The sequence below is a fragment of the Delphinapterus leucas genome, chromosome 2 (assembly GCF_059928025.1).
Source record: "Delphinapterus leucas isolate spDelLeu-1000000601 "Yukka" chromosome 2, BTC_Dleu_Yukka2, whole genome shotgun sequence".
In the NCBI taxonomy this organism is placed as follows: Eukaryota; Metazoa; Chordata; class Mammalia; order Artiodactyla; family Monodontidae; genus Delphinapterus; species Delphinapterus leucas.
In genome coordinates this window covers 120638232-120656514 of record NC_143130.1, presented here as the reverse complement: position 1 = coordinate 120656514, position 18283 = coordinate 120638232, and the positions used below count along the sequence as shown (strand labels likewise).

Sequence of the window (18283 nt, the reverse complement as noted above, 5' to 3'; positions counted from 1 at the left end):
AGGCCTTATATCCTTATAAGGATTTAATTAAAGTTATTGATCCTCTCCCCAGGAAACTGTACATATATTTACTATTTACCAAATGCCACATGATTTTGTTACAACAGTACCCCACTTCCAGGTACCAATTTTTCTTTCAGTTAAATATCACCATATAAGAACTGTAACAAAATTTTTTAAGATTTACATGGAAACACAAAAGATCCTGAATAGCAAAAACAATCTTGCGAAAGAATGGAGCTGGAGGAATCACGCTCCCTGATCTCAGACTATACTACAAAGCTAGAGTTGTCAGAACAGTATGGTACTGGCACAAAAACAGAAATATAGATCAATGGTACAGGATAGAATGCCCAGAGATAAACCCATGCACATATGGTCACCTAATTTATGACAAAGGAGCCAAGAACATACAATGGAGAAAAGACAGCCTCTTCAATAAGTGGTGCTGGGAAAACTGGACAGCTACATGTAAAAGAATGAAATTAGAATACTCCCTAACACCATACACAAAAATAAACTCCAAATGGATTAAAGACCTAAATGTAAGACTGGACACTACAAAACTCTTAGAAGAAAACATAGGAAAAACACGCTTTGACATAAACCACAGTAAGATCTTTTTTGACCCACCTCCTAGAGTAACGGAAATAAAAACAAAAATAAACAAATGGGACTTAATTAAACTTAAAAGCCTTTGCACAGCAAAGGAAACCATAAACAAGATGAAAAGACAACCATCAGAATGGGAGAAAATATTTGCAAATGAAGCAACAGACAAAGGATTAATCTCCACAATATACAAACAGCTCATGGAGCTCAATATCAAAAAACAAACAATCCAAGTAAAAGATGGGCAGAAAACCTAAATAGACATTTCACCAAGGAAGACATACAGGTGGCCAAGAGGCACATGAAAAAATGCTCAACATCTAATTATTAGAGAAATGAAAATCAAAATGCAATGAGGTATCACCTCACACCAGTCAGAATGGCCATCACCAAAAAATCTACAAATAATAAATGCTGGAAAGGATGTGGTGAAAAGGGAACCCTCCTGCACTGTTGGTGGGAATGTAAATTGAAACAACCACTATAGAAAACAGTATGGAGGTTCCTTAAAAAACTAAAAATGGAACTACCATATGACCCAGCAATCCCACTACTGGTCATATATCCTAAGAAAACCATAATTCAAAAAGAGACATGTACCACAATGTTCATTGCAGCACTATTTACAATAGCCAGGACATGGAACAAACCTAAATGTCCACCGACAGATAAATGGATAAAGAAGATGTGGCACATATATACAATGGAGTATTACTCAGCCATAAAAAAAACGAAATTGAGTTATGTGCAGTGAGGTGGATGGACCCAGATTCTGTCATACAGAGTGAAGCAAGTCAGAAAGAGAAAACAAATACCATATGCTAAAGCATATGGAATCTAAAAAAAAAGAAATGTTACTGATGAACCTAGTTGCAGGGCAGGAATAAAAATGTACACATAGAGAATGGACTTGAGGACACGGGGTGGGAGGGGTATGCTGGGGTGAAGTGAGAGTAGCATCAACATGTATACACTACCGAAAGTAAAATAGTTAGCTAGTGGGAAGCAGCAGCATAACACAGGGAGATCAGCTCGGTGCTTTGCGATGACCTAGAGGGGTGGGATTGGAAGGATGGGAGGGAGGCTCAAGAGGGAGGGGATATGGGGACATGTGTATGCATATGGCTGATCCACTTTGGTGTACAACAGAAACTAACACAGTACTGTGAAGCAATTATACTCCAATAAAGATCTATTTTAAAAAAAGTCTACATTAGGAAATCAAAGTTAAAACTGAGTTATGTATTGAAATAACAATCCATAGAGGGGAAACGTCTTTATCCTAACTATACAAATAACTGTACCCAAAGTAACCAGAAAAAAGCAATTATTTCGCTAACATTTAAAAATTCTTGGGGATTCCCTGGCTGCCCAGTGGTTAGGACTTGGTGCTCTCACTGCCAGGGGCCGAGGTTCGATCCCTGGTCAAGGAGCTAAGATCCTGCAATTTATGTGGCACGGCCAAACAAATAAAAACCTCATGTGTACTCAAACCGTGGCATATGTGAAAATGGATTACTTTCAAGATTCCAATTCATTTGTCCTTTATAGTCTAAATTAAGAGACTTTATTACACAAACAGGCAAAAGAAAAAAATCATTGCTGGGCAGTATCTGTACTAACAATCAGGAAAAAAGTACACCTGAATTCTATAATAAATTAGCATTTCATTTTTCAAGTAACTCTGTATTTCAATCTTGAAAAAAAATCCTCATGGAAAATAAAATGTGCTTGTATCCAACCAAGAATAAGTTTATTTTAAAGGAGCAACTCCTAGCTTGGTTCAAAATTATTATTACAACCAAACCAGCTAAAGGAATAGGAATTTTCTCTCAAAAACTAATAAAAATAATATTTTCCACACTTTAAAAATGAATGAAATTAAACACATAAGCATTTTGTATTTATTGAAGGCATCTAAATGTTATCTGAAAGACTTTAAAACTTCACAGGAAAAAAAAACTGTAAATCAAGGAACTTCTTAATCATTACATCATTTGTACTACTTTAAGCTGTTAACATCTATGAAAACAAAAAAGTACTGCACAAAGGGAATGTGTAAAAGAAAAGTGTAATAAATGCATCTGTCACTCTGAAGAGAAAAGATTTGTCCAAACTAGTCCCTCCCAATTGCACTGGTGACATTCAAACAATAGATTGCTTTTCTTTGCCCAGATCCTGGTAGGTTCCCTGATTTATACCTCCAATGAGCAAAACTTTGTTCCTAGGATAGGGAAACATAAAATTTGAAAAGCAAAGGGCCAAGGAAATGTTTAAATACTATTTAAAATGTTTAAATACTATACAGCTATTTAAAAGAATAAATTAAAAATCAATCTCCATTGATGTGTGTCAAAAAATAAGCTGCAGAATAATGTGTACCATATGTTCTTATTTTTATAAGAAAAAACCCTATATATGTATTATGTGTACACATTTGTACTAAAGACTTAAGATAAATAGAAGGATAAACAACAAGTATCGGTTACTGTTGGTGAGTTAAAGGGGATTTAGAAGAGAATTTATTACTGTTTCCCTATGTTTCTTCTTAAAACTTGTAAAAATAAACTTTATAAAGAATCTGGTAACATTTTAATTAAAGTTTCTGTTTTGAAGTAATTGTAGATTCATATTCACTTGTAGCAAATAATACAGAGATATCCCATGTACCCTTTATCAGCTTTCCCCAATGGGAATATCACGCAAAACTATAATACAAAATCACAGGCAGGATACTGACACTGACACAATCAAGATACAAAACATCTCCATCACCATGAGGCTTTCCCATGTCGCCTTTCTAAAGCTATACATACTTCCCTCTCACCGTCCCCTACTCCAAGCCTGTCCTCAACCCCTGGCAGACACAAATCTGTTCTCCATTCCTAGAATTTAGTCATTTTAAGAATGTTGTATAAATGGAATTATACAGTATGTAACATTTTGAGATTGGATTTTTTGCTTCAGCATAATTTTCTGGGGATTCATCCAAATTGTTGCAGCTATCAATACTTTATTTCTTTTTATTACTGAGTAATATATGACCATTTACCCCTTGAAGGACATCTGGGTTATTTCTAGTTTTTGGTTATTAAGTACTACAAGCGTCTATGAACATTCATCTCAGGTTTTTCTTTGAATATAAATTTTCATTTCTCTAGGAAAAATGCACTGCTTTACCTCTGTCCCATAAATTTTGATATTTTGTACTTTTATTTTAATTTAGTTCAATTTTTTAAAATTCGCTGAGGCTTCCCCATTGACCCACGGATTATTTAGAACTCTAATGTTTAGTTCCCAAGTGTTTGGAGATTTTCTTATTAACAGTCTGTTATTAATTTCTAGTTTGATTCCATTACGAGCAGAGAACACACTCTATATGAGTCAATTCTTTTTTTTTTTAACACCTTTATTGGAGTACAGTTGCTTTGTAATGCTGTGTTAGTTTCAGCTGTATAACGAAGTGAGTCAGCTCTACATATACATATATCCCCACATCTCCTCCCTCTTGTGTCTCCCTCCCACCTTCCCTATCCCACCCCTCTAGGTGGTCACAAAGCACTGAGCTGATCTCCCTGTGCTATGTGGCTGTTTCCCACTAGCTATCTATTTTACATTTGGTAGTGTATATATGTCCATGCCACTCTCTCACTTCGTCACAGCTTCCCCTTCCCCCTCCCCGTGTCCTCATGTCCATTCTCTACATCTGTGTCTTTATTCCTGTCCTGCCCCTAGGTTCTTCAGAACCATTTTTTTTTAATTCCATATATATGTTAGCATATGGTATTTGTTTTTCTCCTTCTGACTTACGTCACTCCGTATGACAGACTCTAGGTCCATCCACCTCACTACAAATAACTCAATTTCGTTTCCTTTTATGGCTGAGTAATATTCCATTCTATATATGTGCCCCATCTTATTGATCCATTCATCTGTCAATGGACACTTAGGTTGCTTCCATGTCCTGGCTATTGTAAATAGAGCTGCAATGAACATTGTGGTACATGACTCTCTTTGAATTACGGTTTTCTCAGGGTATATGCCCAGTAGTGGGATTTCTGCGTTGTATTATAGTTCTATTTTTAGTTTTTTAAGGAACCTCCATACTGTTCTCCATAGTGGCTGTATCAATTTCCATTCCAACCAACAGTGCAAGAGGGTTCCCTTTTCTCCACACCCTCTCCAGCATTTATTGTTTGTAGATTTTTTCATGATGGCCATTCTGACTGGTGTGAGGTGACACCTCATTGTAGTTTTGATTTGCATTTCTCTAATGATTAATGTTGTTGAGCATCCTTTCATGTGTTTGTTGGCAATCTGTATATCTTCTTTGGAGAAATGTCTATTTAGGTCTTTTGCCCATTTTTGGATTGGGTTGTTTGCTTTTTGATATTGAGCTGCTTGTAAATTTTGGAGATTAATCCTTTGTCAGTTGCTTCATTTGCAAATATTTTCTCCCATTCTGAGGGTGGTCTTTTCATCTTGTTTATGGTTTCCTTTGCTGTGAAAAAACTTTTAAGTTTAATTAAATCCCATTTGTTTGTTTTTGTTTTTATTTCCATTTCTCTAGGAGGTGGGTCAAAAAGGATCTTACTGTGATTTATGTCATAGAGTGTTCTGCCTATGTTTTCCTCTAGGAGTTTTATAGTGTCCGGCCTTACATTTAGGTGTTTAATCCATTTTGAGGTTATTTTTGTGTATGATGTTAGGGAGTGTTCCAATTGCATTCTTTTACATGTAGCTGTCCAGTTTTCCCAGCACCACTTATTGAAGAGGCTGTCTTTTCTCCATTGTATATTCTTACCGATTCTATCAAAGATAAGGTGACCATATGTGCATGGGTTTATCTCTGGGCTTTCTATCCTGTTCCATTGATCTATATTTCTGTTTTTGTGCCAGTAACATACTGTCTTGATTACTGTAGCTTTGTAGTATAGTCTTAAAGTCCAGGAGCCTGATTCCTCCAGCTCCGTTTTCTTTCTCAAGATTGCTTTGGCTATTATGGGTCTTTTATGTTTCCAGAAAAATTGTGAAATTTTTTGTTCTAGTTCTGTGAAAAATGCCACTGGTAGTTTGACAGGGATTGCATTGAATCTGTAGATTGCTTTGGGTACTATAGTCATTTTCACAATGTTGATTCTTCCAATCTAAGAACATGGTATATCTCTCCATCTGTTGGTATCATCTTTAATTTTTTTCATCAGTGTCATAGCTTTCTGCACACAGATCTTTTGTCTCCTTAGGTAGGTTTACATCTAGGTATTTTATTCTTATTGTTGCAATGGTAAATGGGAGTGTTTCCTTTATTTCTCTTTCAGATTTTTCATCACTAGTGTATAGGAATGCAAGAGATTTTTGTGTGTTAATTTTGTATCCTGCTACTTTACCAAATTCATTAATTAGCTCTAGTGGTTTTCTGGTAGCATCTTTAGGATTCTCCATGAAGAGTATCGTGTCATCTGCAAAGTGACAGTTTTACTTCTTCTTTTCTGATTTGGATTCCTTTTACTTGTTTTTCTTCTCTGATTGCTGTGGCTAAAACTTCCAAAACTACGTTGAATAGTAGTGGTGAGAGTGGACAACTTTGTCTTGTTCTTGACCTTAGAAGAAATGGTTTCACTTTTTCACCATTGAGAACAATGTTGGCTGTGGGTTTGTCATATATCGCCTTTATTATGTTGAGGTAAGTTCCCTCTGTGCCTACTTTCTGGAAGGTTTTTATCATAAATGGGTGTTAAATTTTGTCAAAAGCATTTTCTGCATCTATGGAGATGATCATATGGTTTTTCTTCTTCAATTTGTTAATATGGTTTATCACATTGATTGATTTGCATATACAGAAGAATCCTTGCATTCCTGGGGTAAACCCCACTTGATCATGGTGCATGATCCTTTTAATGTGCTGTTGGATTCTGTTTGCTAGTATTTTGTTGAGGATTTTTGCATCTATGTTCATCAGGGATATTGGCCTGTAGTTTGCTTTCTTTGTGACACCTTTGTCTGGTATTGGTATCAGGGTGATGGTGGCCTCGTAGAATGAGCTTGGGAGTGTTCTTCCCTCTGCTATATTTTGGAAGAGCTTGAGGAGGATAGGTATTAGCTCTTCTCTAAATGTTTGATAGAATTTGCCTGTGAAGCCATCTGGTCCTGGGCTTTTGTTTGTTGGAAGATTTTTAATCACAGCTGCAATTTCAGTGCTTGTGATTGGTCTGTTTATATTTTCTATTTCTTCCTGGTTCAGTCTCGGAAGGTTGTGTTTTTCTAAGAATTTGTCCATTTCTTCCAGGTTGTCCATTTTATTGGCATATAGTTGCTTGTAGTAATCTCTCATGATCCTTTGTATTTCTGCAGTGTCAGTTGTTACTTCTCCTTGTTCATTCCTAATTCTATTGATTTGAGTCTTCTCCCTTTTTTTCTTGATGTGTCTGGCTAAAGGTTTATCAATTTTGTTTATCTTCTCAAAGAACCAGGTTTAGTTTTACTGATCTTTGCTATTGTTTCCTTCATTTCTTTTTCCTTTACTTCTGATCTGATATTTATGATTTCTTTCCTTCTGCTAACTTTGGGGTTTCTTTGATCTTCTTTCTCTATTTGCTCTAGGTGTAAGGTTAGGTTGTTTATTTGAGATGTTTCTTGTTTCTTGAGGTAGGATTGTATTGCTATAGGCATCCCTCTTAGAACTGCTTTTGTGGCATCCCATAGGTTTTGGGCCGTCGTGTTTTCATTGTCATTTTTTTCTTGGTAATTTTTGATTTCCTCTTTGATTTCTTCAGTGATCTCTTGGTTATTTAAATAAACATGTTTAGCCTCCATGTGTTTGTATTTCTTACAGATTTTTTTCCTGTAATTGATATCTAGTCTCATAGCATTGTTGTCAGAAAAGATAACCTGATACGATTTCAATTTTCTTATATCTACCAAGGTTTGATTTGTGACCCAAGATATTATCTATCCTGGAGAATGTTCCATGAGCACTTGAGAAGAAAGTGTATTCTGTAGTTTCTGGATGGAATGTCCTATAAATATCAATTAAGTCCATCTTGTTTAATGTATCATTTAAAGCTTGTGTTTCCTTATTTATTTTCATTTTGGTTGATCTGTCCATTGGTGAATGTGGGATGTTAAAGTCCCCTACTATTATTGTGTTACTGTCGATTTCCCCTTTTATGGCTGTTAGCATTTGCCTTATGTATTGAAGTGCTCCTATGTTGGGTGCATAAATATTTACAACTGTTATATCTTCTTCTTGGATTGAGCCCTTGGGCATTATGTAGTGTCCTTCTTTGTCTCTTCTAATAGTCTTTATTTTAAAGTCTATTTTGTCTGATATGGGAATTGCTACTCCAGCTTTCTTTTGATTTCTATTTGCATGGAGTATCTCTTTCCATCCCTTCACTTTCAGTCTGTATGTGTCCCTAGGTCTGAAGTGGGTTTCTTGTACACAGCATATATATGGGTCTTGGTTTTGTATCCACTCAGCCAGTCTGTGTCTTTTGGTTGGAGCATTTAATCCATTTACATTTAAGGTAGTTACCGATATGTATGTGCCTATTCGCATTTTCTTAATTGTTTTCGATTTGTTATTGTAGGTCTTTTCCTTCTCTTGTGTTTCCTGCCTAGAGAGGTTCCTTTAGCATTTGTTGTAAAACTGGTTTGGTGGTGCTGAATTCTCTTAGCTTTTGCTTGTCTGTAAAACTTTTGATTTCTCTGACGAATCTGAATGAGATCCTTGCTGGGTAGAGTAATCTTGGTTGTAGGTTTTTCCCTTTCATCACTTTAAATATGCCCTGCCGCTCCCTTCTGGCTTGGAGAGTTTCTGCTGAAAGATCAGCTCTTAACCTTATGGGGATTCCCTTGTATGTTATTTGTTGCTTTTCCCTTGCTTTTTTTTTTTTTGCTGTACGCGGGCTTCTCACTGTTGTGGCCTCTCCCGTTGCAGAGTACAGGCTCCGGACGTGCAGGCTCAGCAGCCATGGCTCACGGGCCCAGCCGCTCCACAGCACGTGGGATCTTCCCAGACCAGGACACGAACCTGTGTCCCCTGCATTGACAGGCAGACTCTCAACTACTGCGTCACCAGGGAAGCCTCTCCCTTGCTGTTTTCAATATTTTTCTTTGTATTTAATTTTTGATAGTTTGATTAATATGTGTCTTGGTGTGTTTCTCCTTAGATTTATCCTGTATGGGCCTCTCTGCATTTCCTGGACTTGATTGACTATTTCCTTTCCCATATTAGGGAACTTTTCAACTATAATCTCTTCAAATATTTTCTCAGTCCCTTTCTTTCTCTCTTCTTCTTCTGAGACCTCTAAGATTTGAATGTTGGTGCATTTAATGTTGTCCCAGAGGTCTCTGAGTCTGTCCTCAATTCTTTTCATTCTTTTTTCTTTAATCTGCTCTGTGGTAGTTATTTCCACTATTTTATCTTCCAGGTCACTTATCTGTTCTTCTGCCTCAGTTTTTCTGCTATTGATTCCTTCTAGAGAATCTTTCATTTCATTTATTGTGTTGTTCATCATTTTTTGTTTGCTCTTTAGTTCTTCTAGGTCCTTGTTAAACGTTTCTTGTATTTTCTCCATTCTATTTCTAAGATTTTGGATCATCTTTACTATCATTACTCTGAATTCTTTTTCAGGTAGACTGCCTACTTCCTCTTCATTTGTTTGGGCTGGTGGGTTTTTACCTTGCTCCTTCATCTGATGTCTGTTTCTCTGTCTTCTCATTTTGCTTAACTTACTGTGTTTGGGGTCTCCTTTTCACAGGCTGCAGGTTTGTAGTTCCCTGTGTTTTTGGTGTCTGCCCCCAGTGGCTAAGGTTGGTTCAGTGGGTTGTGTAGGCTTCCTGGTGGAGGGGACTGGTGCCTGTGTTCTGGTGGATGAAGCTGGATCTTGTCTTTCTGGTGGGCAGGACCACATCCGGTGGTGTGTTTTGGGGTGTCTGTGAGCTTATTATGATTTTAGGCAGCCTCTCTGCTAATCAGTGGCATTGTGTTCCTGTCTTGCTAGTTGTTTGGTCTAGGGTTTCCAGCACTGTAGCTTGCTGGTCTTTGAGTGGAGGTGGGTCTTAGTGTTGAGATGGAGATCTCTGGGAGAGCTTTCGCCATCTGATATTACATGGAGCCGGGAGGTCTCTGGTTGACCAATGTCCTGAACTCAGCTCTCCCACCTCAGAGGCACAGGCCTGATACCTGGCCAGAGCACCAAGGCCCTGTCAGCCACACAGGTTTTGGGAAGTCTGAGCAACCAAACCAAAAAACAAATCCACCAATGATAACAAGTGCTAGAAACCATACTAAAAAAAAAAAAATCAGACAGACAGAACCCTAGGACAAATGGTAAAAGCAAAGCTATACAGACAAAATCACACAGAGAAGCACAGGCATACACACTCACAAAAAGGAGAAAAGGGAAAATATATATATATATATATTTTAAAAAAAGAGTGTAACCAAATCAATAAACAAATCTACCAATGATAATAAGCTCTAAGTACTAAACTAAGATAAACACAAAACCAGAAACGAATTAGACCCAGAAAGCAAACCCCAAGTCTACAGTTGCTCCCAAAGTCCACCGCATCAATTTTGGGATGATTCGTTGTCTATTCAGGTATTCCACAGATGCAGGGTACATCAAGTTTATTGTGGAGGTTTAATCCGCTGCTCCTGAGGCTGCACAGTGAATTTTCCTTTATCTTCTTTGTTTGCACAGCTCCTGAGGTTCAGCTTTGGATTTGGGCCCCCTCTGTTTGTAGGTCACCTGAGGGCATCTGTTCCCCACCCAGACAGGATGGTGTTAAAGTAGCAGCTGATTAGGGGGCTCTGGCTCACTCAGGCCGGGGGGAGGGAGGGGTACGGATGTGGGACGAGCCTGTGGCAGGCAGAGGCCAGCGTGATGTTGCACCAGCCTGAGGTGCGCCGTGTGTTGTCCCAGGGAAGTTGTCCCTCAATCACGGGACCCTGGCAGTGGCAGGCTGCACAGGCTCCCGGGAGGGGAGGTGTGGATAGTGACCCGTGCTTGCACACAGGATTCTTGGTGGCTGAAGCAACAGTGTTAGCATTTCATGCCTGTCTCTGGTGTTCGTGCTGATAGCCACAGCTCATGCCCATCTCTGGAGCTTGTTTAGGTGGTGCTCTGAATCCCCTCTCTTCACACACCCCAAAACAATGGTCTCTTGCCCCTTAGGCAGTTTCAGACTTTTCCCCAAACTCCCTCCCGGCTAGCTGTGGTGCACTAGCCCCCTTCAGGCTGTGTTCACACCGCCAACCCCAGTCCTCTCCCTGGGATCTGACCTCCAACGCCAGAGCCTCAGCTCCCAGCCCCCACCCATCCCAGCAGGTGAGCAGAGAAGCCTCTCAGGCTGGTGAGTGCTGGTCAGCACTGATCCTCTGTGCGGGAATCTCTCTGCTTTGCCCTCTGCACCCCTGTTGCTGCACTCTCCTCCATGGCTCCAAAGCTTCCCCGCCCCAGCCACCCCCCATCTCCGCTCTTAAAGGAGTTTCCTAGTGTGTGGAAAATTTTCCTCCTTCACAGCTCCCTCCCAGAGGTGCAGGTCCCATCCCTATTCTTTTGTCTCTGTTTTTTCTTTTTTCTTTTGCCCTACCCAGGTACGTGGGGAATTTCTTGCCTTTTGGGAAGTCTGAGGTCTTCTGCCAGCGTTCAGTAGGTGTTCTGTAGGAGTTGTTCCACACGTAGATGTATTTCTGATGTGTCTGTGGGGAGGAAGATGATCTCCACGTCTTACTCCTCTGCCATCTTGAAAGTCTCCCCTGATGTCAATGCTTTTCAACTTACTGACGTTCATTTTTATGGACCAGATATGGTCTTAGTATATGCCACATGGACAGTGACAAAAATGTGCCTTCTGCTGCTGTTAGGTGCAGTGTTCTAAAAATGTACACTCGATCCTGATGTTTGATGGTATTGTTGAGTTCTATATTCTTGGGAAATTTCTATCTAGTTTTCTATCAATTGTTGAAAGAAGGGTGTTGACATCTTCAACTATGACTGTAGATTCATCTATTTCTCCTTTCAGTTTTTACTTCACATATTTTTTCAGCTCTGTTGTTTGGTTCATACAAATTTAGGATTGCTTTGTCTCTTAATGGATTGAACCTTTTATCATATTATAATGCCCATTGTGTCTCTAGTAATTTTCTTTGTTCTGAAGTCTACTTTAACTGAAATTAATATAGCCCCTCCTATTTTCTTTTGAAGAAGGTGTGCCTGATGTCTTTTTCATGCTTTATTTTAAACCTGCCTATATCATTATACTGGAAGTATGTTTCTTGTAAACAATATATAGTTGGGTTATATATGGAATCCACTTGCCAATCTCTGCTTTCAATCAGTATATGTAGACCATTTACCTTTAATGTCACTATCGATATATTTGAGTTTGAAACTGCTACTTTATTCCTTGTTTTCTTTTTATTCTCTGCTTTTTGCTTATGTTTACTTTTTACCTGCCTTCCTGTGGGTTACTTAAAATTTTTTAATTCTATTTTGATTTATCTATAATGTTTTTTGAGTGAATCTCTTTGTATAGCTTTTTTGGTCATTGCTCCAGATAGTACATTATATATACATAACTTATTACAGTCTACTGGAATTGTTATTTTCCAATTACTGTGAACTATAGAAACCATATTCCCTTTATATCTATTTACCTTCCCCTATTTATAATTGTCTGAAATATTTCCTCTACATACATTTAAAATCACATCAAACAGCATTATAATTTCAGCATCAACCATCAAATACATTTGAAAAGCTCAGGAGGAGGAATGTCTATTGTATTTAGCCATAGTTTTTGCTTATTATATTCTTTCTTTATTCCTGGTGTTTGTTCCAAGTCCTTTCTTCTAATCATTCCTTTCTGTTTAGAGAACTTCCTTTAGTCATCCTTTTAGGGTAAGACTGCAAGTGACAAATTCTCTTAGCTTTCCTTCATCTGAGAATGTCTTGATTTTCCCTACATTCTTGAAGGATAATTTGCCTAGATACAGGATTTTGGGTGGACAGTTCTTTTCTTTCAGCATTTGAAAATACTGTGCCAATCCTTCTGGCCTCCATGGTTTCCAGTGAGAAATTCCATCATTCAAGTTGCTTTTCCCTATACGTAACACATTGTTTCTCTCTCATTGCTTTCAAAGACTTTTTCTTTTTCTTTAGTTTTCAAAAGTTTGACTATTACATGTTTTGGTGTGGATTCCTTTGGGTTTCTTTGGTTTGGGCTTTTGTCATTTTCCAGAACTTTGATGGCAGGAAGGTTAGATCTTCTGTTATAGTCCCACAAGTCCCTGAGGCTCTATTTTTTTTCCCCCAGTCTATTGTCTCTCTGTTGTTCAGACTGAGAAAATTGTATTGTTCCATCCTTGTGTTCACTGATTCTTTCCACTGTCTCCCCTCCGTTCCATTTTTGAGCCATCCATTGAGTTTTATTTCAATTACTGTATTTTTTAGTTCTAAAATTTTTCTTTGGTTCTCTTTATATGTTCTGTTTCTTTACTGAGACTTTCTATTTCTCTGCTAAGACTTTCTCTTTTTCTCATTGTTCCAAGTGTGCTCATTATTACTGCTCATTGGGGCTTTTTTTTTTTTTTTTTGATGGCCTCTTTAAAATCTTTGTCAGATAATTCTAACATCGCAGTCATCTCAATATTGGTATTCATTCTTTTTTTCTTCCAAGTCTAAATGTTCTCAGTTCTTGGTATGACAAGTGATTTTCTATTGAAACCTGGACATTTGGGGTATTATGAGAGTCTGGATCTTATTTAAACATTCCTCTGAAACTGCTCTAGTAGGGGCAGTAGGAGGAGGGCCAAGGCTGCCTCATTACTGCCAGGTAGGGATAGTGGTCCAAATTCCCAGCTTGGTCTCCACTGGCACCAGAGGTAAGGGGCTCCCTGCTATTGCTGGGCGGGAGTAGGAGTTCTGGCCCCCACTAGGCCTCTACTGATACCATTCTGGTGGGGAGGGACAGAAGTCTCTCATCACCGTTCCCTACAAGGTGTCCAGTGACACTACGGGGGCGAGGTGGGTGGGTAGGGTAGCCTCTTTACTGCCAGGCAGTGTTGAAAGGCTTGACTCTCCACTAACACCACATCATTAGGGAAGGAGTTGGGGTACCTTGTTTCAGCCTGGTAAGAGTGGAAGTTTAGGCTCCCCCCTCAGCCCTGGGTGGCAGGGGTGGGGATAGGGCCATAGGTTTTTCTGTGGTGTTTGACTAAAGTAGCACAGTTACTGTCTAAAAGTTTCATCTTGCTAGGCTGCCCCTTTCTTGATCCTTAGCTAAAGAGAGCAGGCTTTTGCTGGGGCTTTTTCTGTCTGCACCCATTGGCATTCTTAGGTTGCCAGCTTCTTTAGCTCCAAATCTGGCAGACATGAGACCAAAAGAAAACCTGAGAACTCATCAGGTTATGTGATTCCTTGGATCCCAAAGTCCCTAGCCAGTCTGCTTCTCTCTACCTTTTGGAGTCTTCTCATGTTTGTTTTATAAATAACATCTAAGGTTTGTACTTAGTTGTACTTAGCAGGAAGAAGAGGGAAAAGTACATCTATTTCATCTTCCCTAAAGTTAAAGGCAGACATAAGTTTTATGATAAAACATTTGCTTGTGAGCTATACATTATTTGTTTAAAGAAGACCTTGGAACATGAATTCCCTCTTACCTGGGTCATGTTAAGCCATTTTTCTTTTGAGCTATATGGTCAAAAACAACTACACATGACAGAAGCCAGGATGGGCTGATTCCTTCATCCTCAATTAATATCTGGAAGGTAGTCTCTGAACTTCAGTCTCATATAATTAGAATGTATTTTGTGAGTGATAGTATTGAACTCCTCAGTAAAACAAACAAAGGACCTTATAACATTTCTATCCCTCCTGCCATAGTCTATGCATACTGTTTAAGACAGTAGTTCCTAACTAGATGGGAGGTTAAAAGGGGAGCGATTCTGCCCTTCTCCCCAGGGTCTCATTCAGCAACATCTAGAGATATTCCAATTGTTATGACTTGGTGGTGGGGAGGGTGATGAGAAGATCATACTACTGGCATCTACTGGGTAGAGGCCAGGGATAATTCTAAACATCCTACAATTACAGGACAGCCACCCACAACGAAGGATTATTCAAACAAAAAGTTAAGTGCCAAGGTTGAGAAACCCTGGTTTAGATGTTTGACCTATATTTGACAGCTGAGTTTAATCTTTAGATATTCTGTGCACCTTTTGGCCTATGTAATTGTTTGTGGAACTCTGAATGCTAGGTCTGAAAGGGCTCTGCCCAAACTCTGAACAGAGACAGCACACCCTGCCAGGACTGTCTTATACTTTGGCTTTCCCTCCAGGGACTGGCTCCAAATTAAGATGTCTAAAGTAAAGAACCATATTCCTTGCTTATCATGGAGAGAACATTGTTTATATACACTCCAAATGTTTAAAACAAGTGTCCTTATTGTAATCTTAAGAATTTTTAATATCATAATTTAGATACCACTTTTACACTTGCATTCTCATTGCTTTCTCTTACCTACCCAGCCACAGCCATTTCGACAAATTCCCCATTGTTCTTTTCTCACCCTAATAAAACTTCTGAAACCAAGATAATGCAAAGCTCCATCTTCCGGAATTGTTGGGTGGGGGGCAGGCAGAGGCAAAGTTTTAAAAGCAAGAACAAAATCTAGCTACACAAAAAAATCAATACAATGGAAGGCAGTATGGGACTGAGGCATTTGAAACTGGCCAAGTCTTACAATGCGGGGCTAGTTAGTGACCCTGGCTTCTGACCCTAATCCTTCAGGCCACTCTCCTACATAAAACAATGCAGGTAGCACCAAAAAAGGATACACAAGAGAAATGGAATACCAGAAAGAACAGAATTCACTGTCCCAGGGCCCATTCGTCACTGATACACTCCCTTCTTATATTCTATTCTATTTGAACCCTTCAAAATGTACTTCCTCTATGGGGCCTTGCTCTAAAAGTGTAACTTTCCCCAACTGTACAGGACCTCGAGCCAGCTTCTAATATAGGCCCCTCTTCATGTCACATGCCTTGACTATGTCACAGAGTTCTTCTCACAGGGGCAGGCAATGAGGCTTTGTTCTCTCCATTGAGGCTCTCCAGTGTGCATCCCTGATTCATTTTCTGTTAGGCCCACAGAAAACCTAATTAGAAATACCCATTTTGAAACGGCCTGAGCAGTCACACTGATCTTGTTCAGTAACCGTATCGAGGTATGGGTCTTAACTGAAAACATTTGTCCCATTCTGCCGACAAACATTAGGTCAAAGATGACACTGGGGACTCTTGTCCTTACACGTTTTTGTTTCCCTAATGGGCTTTAGGATCACATTCCTTAAATCACAGCCAAGAGTATATTCTGGGCTGAAACTATTTTAAAGACATAATGTGGCAGCAGTGTTCTGTGTACTAACAAGAGGTTTGGAGCTGCAGCCAAGAACAGTAATAGAATCTTCTTCCCCCCTAAGTGCCATTCTCCCAAAAAAAAACTCTCTCTCTCTCTCTCTCTCTGTCCTTTCCTCCTTCCCTTCTTCCCTCCCTCTCTCCCTCTCTCTCTTTCTGTGTAGGACTCAGATTCCCCTGCTATTATTTTTACTTTGAAGGTCCCTGTCAAGGCAAAGTCTATATAATGAACAAAATATCTTAAACTATGACCCTATCTAGCTTTGCTCCCTCCTGGGGACACATCACAATCAACAAATAGCCAGCCCTGGCATGGTTCCAGTCTACTCTCTGGGGTGTGACCGGCTGGGATGGAATCCCAGCTCTGCTCTGCCTTAGTTGCAGGACTGTGAGCCAATCCTCTTAACCTCACGAAAGCCAGGAAGCCTCTTATGTAAAATGGGGCTTTCATGGGTACCCACCTGATGGGGTTGTCATTGGGACAAATAATCACTTATAGTCTCTACAATTGGGAAGACCTAGAAAGTAAATTTTTTAAAGATATTTTAAGAGAACGGTTTTCACTGAAAACAGTACAGAACTCTTATAAATTCAACTTATTAGTAATATACTGATCTTCTTAAGATATAGATTCACTGTTCATAATAATAAACTGTACAGAAAAAGACTCTTTCATATAAAACATCTGCTAAATCAATACTAAATAATCACAAAGACTTCGAGGAAAGGTTACCAGTGATGCATTACTCAGGTCTAAAAACTAATGTTCTTTGTACCAGTTTTTGAAATATACTCTCAATTATTTTAACTTTTTAAAGAGGATATACTCCCTCGATGGAAAATTCAAAGAACCTGAATAACACCCCAGCGTTTTGTCTAGCTTATAACACACCACATGCACTTATTTTATGTTTGTATCCTTAAGTTACATTTACCCAGGAGAAATACTACTCCCCTTTTGGGTCACCTACTTCCATTTTAATGTCGTAGTTCTGGCCGAGGACGCTTTGGATGAGCTCTTTGATGCTCGGGTCGGAGGCCAGCTGGGCCTCGGACTGAAGCGAGGCGATGATCTCGATGGATGCCGGGAGCGCTCGCACGGGCTGCGGGGCCTGCGGTGCGGCCTCCCGCGCGTCACTCGGCGGATTGCTCTCGCGGTCGGTTTTGGAAACCGACACGGGGGCTTCCCGCGACTCGCCGCGCGAGCCCTCGCGCAGGAAGCGGGTGTGAATCCTCACTTCACTCCGCCGGCCGGCCGCCTCCGACTCTCCCTCGTCTCCGGACAGGGAGCCGCCCTTCTTCTCTCTGGCCTTGCGGGCCTCCGCGAGCCGAGCCGGCTCCTGGCTCGCGTCGCGGCCCCCGGCCGGGTCGAGGACCGGCTTGGAGCCCGCGGGCCGTGGGCTCCTGGCGCCCTGGTGCGCCCGGACCTTCCCCCTGGGCGCAGGTGGCGGCATCAGGACCACGGGTCTGGACGTGCCCGCCCTGGAGGCGATGACCGGCGGCTTCTTCTGGGGCCGGTGCCGGAGGAACGCGGAGCTCCGCAAGTAGAAGTCCTGGGGGCAGAAGGGCCGGGTTTTCCCGGAAGCGGCCGCCTCGCTCGGGCCCGGGGTCCGCGCTGCGCCTCGGGGCGCCGGCTGCGGGAGGGCCGCAGCGAGGGGCGCACGGCCTTTGGCCCGAGGGGAGCCTGGTGGCTTTTGGGGTCTGGCGCGGGAAACGCTCCACTTCCCCCCATGCCGGGCCGGACCGGGGACCCGGAGGCCGAAAACAGGGACTTCACCCACAGCCGGCTTGGAGGCCAACTTCTCCTTGAATCGGAGAAATTCCTTTTTAGTCTCCTTGCGAACTTTCTCAAGCTCTTTAAAGATGTACGATTCTTCTTTGTATTTCAGTCCAAAGTGCTTAGAAATCGTGGACATCTGGACTAATTTGTCCTGTGAAATAACAGTAAATTAATATTATACATACATACATGAAAACTACTGATAAACAAAATTCCAGCTCAAAAAAGCTTCTCATGGTAGAGCACTCACTGTGCTTGCTGAAGCACGATGGGTAGTATTCGTTTATATCATTTTAAGTCCAACTATTGGCCTTTTCACAGGAATAATGAAAAACCTTTAAATCAGTAACATTTTCACAGTGAGAGTTTCCGAAACCCCTACTGGGTTTACTTTAACGTTTCTTTAGACTATAATGTAGTGCCCCAATTCCAGGCAAGAGAGACCACACTCCACATAGGCCTAG

The 18283-nt window shown here is 40.4% G+C and overlaps 1 protein-coding gene across 1 annotated transcript in view; it reads right to left on the bottom strand.

Moving 5' to 3' along the window:
• The window catches only part of TTC6 (tetratricopeptide repeat domain 6), a 196240-nt gene extending 178259 nt beyond the window's left edge, over positions 1 to 17981 (bottom strand). Inside the window, 1 exon segment of the mRNA XM_030763459.2 lies at positions 17011 to 17981. Within this exon segment, the coding sequence (XP_030619319.2) occupies positions 17011 to 17955 (945 nt within the window). The 5' untranslated portion in view covers positions 17956 to 17981.
• Positions 17982 to 18283: the final 302 nt, after the last annotated feature.